The sequence below is a fragment of the Amblyomma americanum genome, chromosome 7 (assembly GCF_052857255.1).
Source record: "Amblyomma americanum isolate KBUSLIRL-KWMA chromosome 7, ASM5285725v1, whole genome shotgun sequence".
Classification (NCBI taxonomy): Eukaryota; Metazoa; Arthropoda; class Arachnida; order Ixodida; family Ixodidae; genus Amblyomma; species Amblyomma americanum.
The window spans coordinates 151,766,078-151,769,113 of NC_135503.1; the positions used below are offsets into that span (position 1 = coordinate 151,766,078).

General features: G+C 49.2%; 1 protein-coding gene across 1 annotated transcript; it reads right to left on the reverse strand.

Moving 5' to 3' along the window:
• Positions 1–819: 819 nt before the first annotated feature.
• On the reverse strand, positions 820–1,914 carry LOC144098177 (uncharacterized). The gene has a single exon (XM_077630696.1). The coding sequence runs from the start codon at positions 1,912–1,914 to the stop codon at positions 820–822; it is 1,095 nt and encodes a 364-aa protein (XP_077486822.1).
• Positions 1,915–3,036: the final 1,122 nt, after the last annotated feature.

Below are 3,036 nucleotides of genomic sequence, written 5' to 3' on the forward strand. Positions count from 1 at the left end.
TGCATCCGTGTAAAATATGCACCTTCAGCCAGATACGCTGCTGATACCGACGGGGAAACAGTTGGGCGATTGTCAGTGAGCTGGCAATATGACCACGGAGGAAGTGTCTTTAAACGATGAAGTTGGAGAGACTATTAAGGACAGTTGCCGGGCCAGTTGGTACATGATCCCACCGAAAAACAGCGCGCTTACACGGGACACGAGAAAGGAGACACGCACACACACAGCGCTGACTTACAACTGCAGGTTTTATTGCATTGCTCACAGTAAATACTAGAAAGGAAAAAACAAAAACAGTGGAAGGCGAGGAAGAATTCTTTCTGTCGCATCATGTCGTCATAGTTATTCAAGATATTGAATCTCTTTTCTTGTCAATGCTATCGATGGTGTGCTAACGCATGACGCGGCTTTCCTATCAATGATGAAAGCTTCATACAACTCGCCTCAAAATCTGGCTTCGTCCAAAGTTAGGTGTGCAGTGACAGCCAGACACGTGTTTTGCCAGCGTGCAGCCGTATCCCGTGCGGATGTTAGTGGCATGCTCTCGTAAACGGTCGTTTATGCAACGTCCACTTTGACCCACATACGATGCACCGCATGACAGCGAGATCTCGTAAATTACCTCCGTGTCACAGGTGGTGAACATTTGTTCATGCTTTTTACTGCACCGCGCTGGTTCGGGGGCATCTTCGTTCACCAATCTGCAAAGCAAATTGAGCTTTCTGGGTGTAGTTAGAATCAAATCCACTCCAGCGCGCCCTACTATCTTCTTCAACGAGTGGCTGATCCCGTGTAGATACGGCATAACAGCCCTTTTCTCTATTTCCGTGGCTTCTTCGGGGGGCCAGATTGGCGGAGATCTTTCAGGAGCTTGGATCCGATCCCTGAAATGAGGGCATCCGGGAAGCCCGCTTCGCGTAGACGTTTCAGCTGGGACTCTGTGCTAGCTTGCTGACGGTGATAGCACGATCTTTTGAGGGCATTCTTCAAGACACCCAAGGCTATTGCTCGTTTGACGAGCTTCGTATGCGAGGAAGAGTATGGCAAAAGGTTTTTCTTTGACCTCGGAGCACAGCACCAGCACAGGTGGTCCTCACTTGGAAACAACCGCAGGTCAAGGTACTGAAGTTGGCCTTCATCAGGCAATTCTTTTGTCAATTCAAATTCTCCTAAGTTTTCAGAAAATACCTTGAAAAGGGCTTCCACGTCCTTGCCTGGGTCCTGATCAGACGTTTTGTAGACGACGAGGAAGTCGTCGACAAAACGAAAAACCCTTACTGCGTTGGTGTTGAGCAACGCTTCTTTTAGCCGACGATCCGCCTTTGCAAGCAGGAGATCGCTGAGTAGAGGTGCGACACAGGAGCCGGTGCACACGCCCTGCCTCTGTACGAACAGTTCATTATTGAAGCTGATAAACGTCGACCTTAGGTAAAAGGCCATAGCTTCGAGGAACTTCTCTGTGCTGGTTCCGCAGGCGTTCTGAAACCGAACGGTACCCAGAGCTTCAATGCCTTCTCTAATCACATCAAACAGAGAAGGGTGCAGTAGTGAGTAGTAAAGGTCCTTTACATCGATGGAAAAAACACTCACACCTTTCGGGCATGAGCCGTGAAGGAAAGAAGAGACTTCTTCAGGCTTCTTAACCTGGAACGGATCTTCCACGGCCAACAAAGACAGTGAGTCTTGTAGAAACTTGCCCATGGAGTGCTGCCAGGTGCCTTTTTCCGACACGATCACCCTGAAGGGCCAGTTGTCCTTATGTGTCTTCACCGTGAAGAACGCACTTAGGCACAGTCCTTTGCTTTTTCTCACTGCTGTACCCAGCTTTGTCAGGTTGAAGGCATCACAAAGATGCTGGGCTTCTTTCTTAACAGCTTGCGGCTTGACCTTATTGAGCTTACGGAAGTTCTTCATAACGGCTTCACTTGCCTTCTCGCCAAAGGTCGACGAAGGCAAAACTGCAAATCCTCCTTCTTTGTCCGCTGTCAGAAGTCGAAGGTTCGCCTCTCGCAAGGACAATGCCACCTCATCAAACCGAACCGATGTTCTCTTCTTTGGTGCCTTTTTTAACACATCGACGCCCTCACTGATGCATCTGCCCGCCTCTTCAGCGTGCGCTTTGACCGCACTCTTTCTAACAGAGGAGAGAAGCTCAACCTTGTCAAGCCGAGGTTCTATGCAGAACTTTGGTCCTAACTTAAGGACACGAGAAGCTTGAACCGGTACTTGCGTGTTGCCAAAGGCGTGAACTGTCTGCCGAGGATGGCCTTGGCTTTCTTTCTTGGGAATCGAGCCTAGAACCTTCTTCCAAAAGAAGTCCGCCAACTGCGACACATTTCGAAAGGCTTGTTGCAGGCGTTTCTCAGCTCCGCCCGGCGGGCCTTCGCGAAGGCAGGCTAGTCTTAGGCACTCCTTGAAGTACACCACTTGGTGCCAGGCCTCGGAGCGAAGAAGACGGCATAATCTGTCACCTTGCTTCCCTGACAGAGGTAAGGGACCCACAATGCAGCGAACTTTGTGCGGGACAAAGTGGCGTTTGATAGAAACTTAGTAGAGGCGCGCCTTGCACGTTGCTGCTACGACAAGAGAAGTGCAGACAGAAGAATCAAGGAGAAACCACTTAAAAGAGGCGCCCGATGTATAAGAAATTAACTGCATTAAGGACAGTTGCCGGGCCAGTTGGTACATGATCTCACCGAAAAACAGCGCGCTTACACGGGACACGAGAAAGGAGACACGCACACACACAGCGCTGACTTATAACTGCAGGTTTTATTGCATTGCTCACAATAAACACTAGAAAGGAAAAAAACAAAAACAGTGGAAGGCGAGGAAGACTTCCTTCTGTCGCATCATGTCGTCATAGTTATTCAAGATATTGAATCTCTTTTCTTGTCAATGCAATCGATGGTGTGCTAACGCATGACGCGGCTTTCCTATCAATGATGAAAGCTTCATACAACTCGCCTCAAAATCTGGCTTCGCCCAAAGTTAGGTGTGCAGTGACAGCCAGACACGTGTTTTGCCAGCGTGCTG

What these genes read in the sequence shown, in the direction of transcription:
- LOC144098177 (XM_077630696.1), bottom strand. Translation starts at nt 1,914, where the DNA reads ATGAAGAACTTCCGTAAGCTCAATAAGGTCAAGCCGCAAGCTGTTAAG.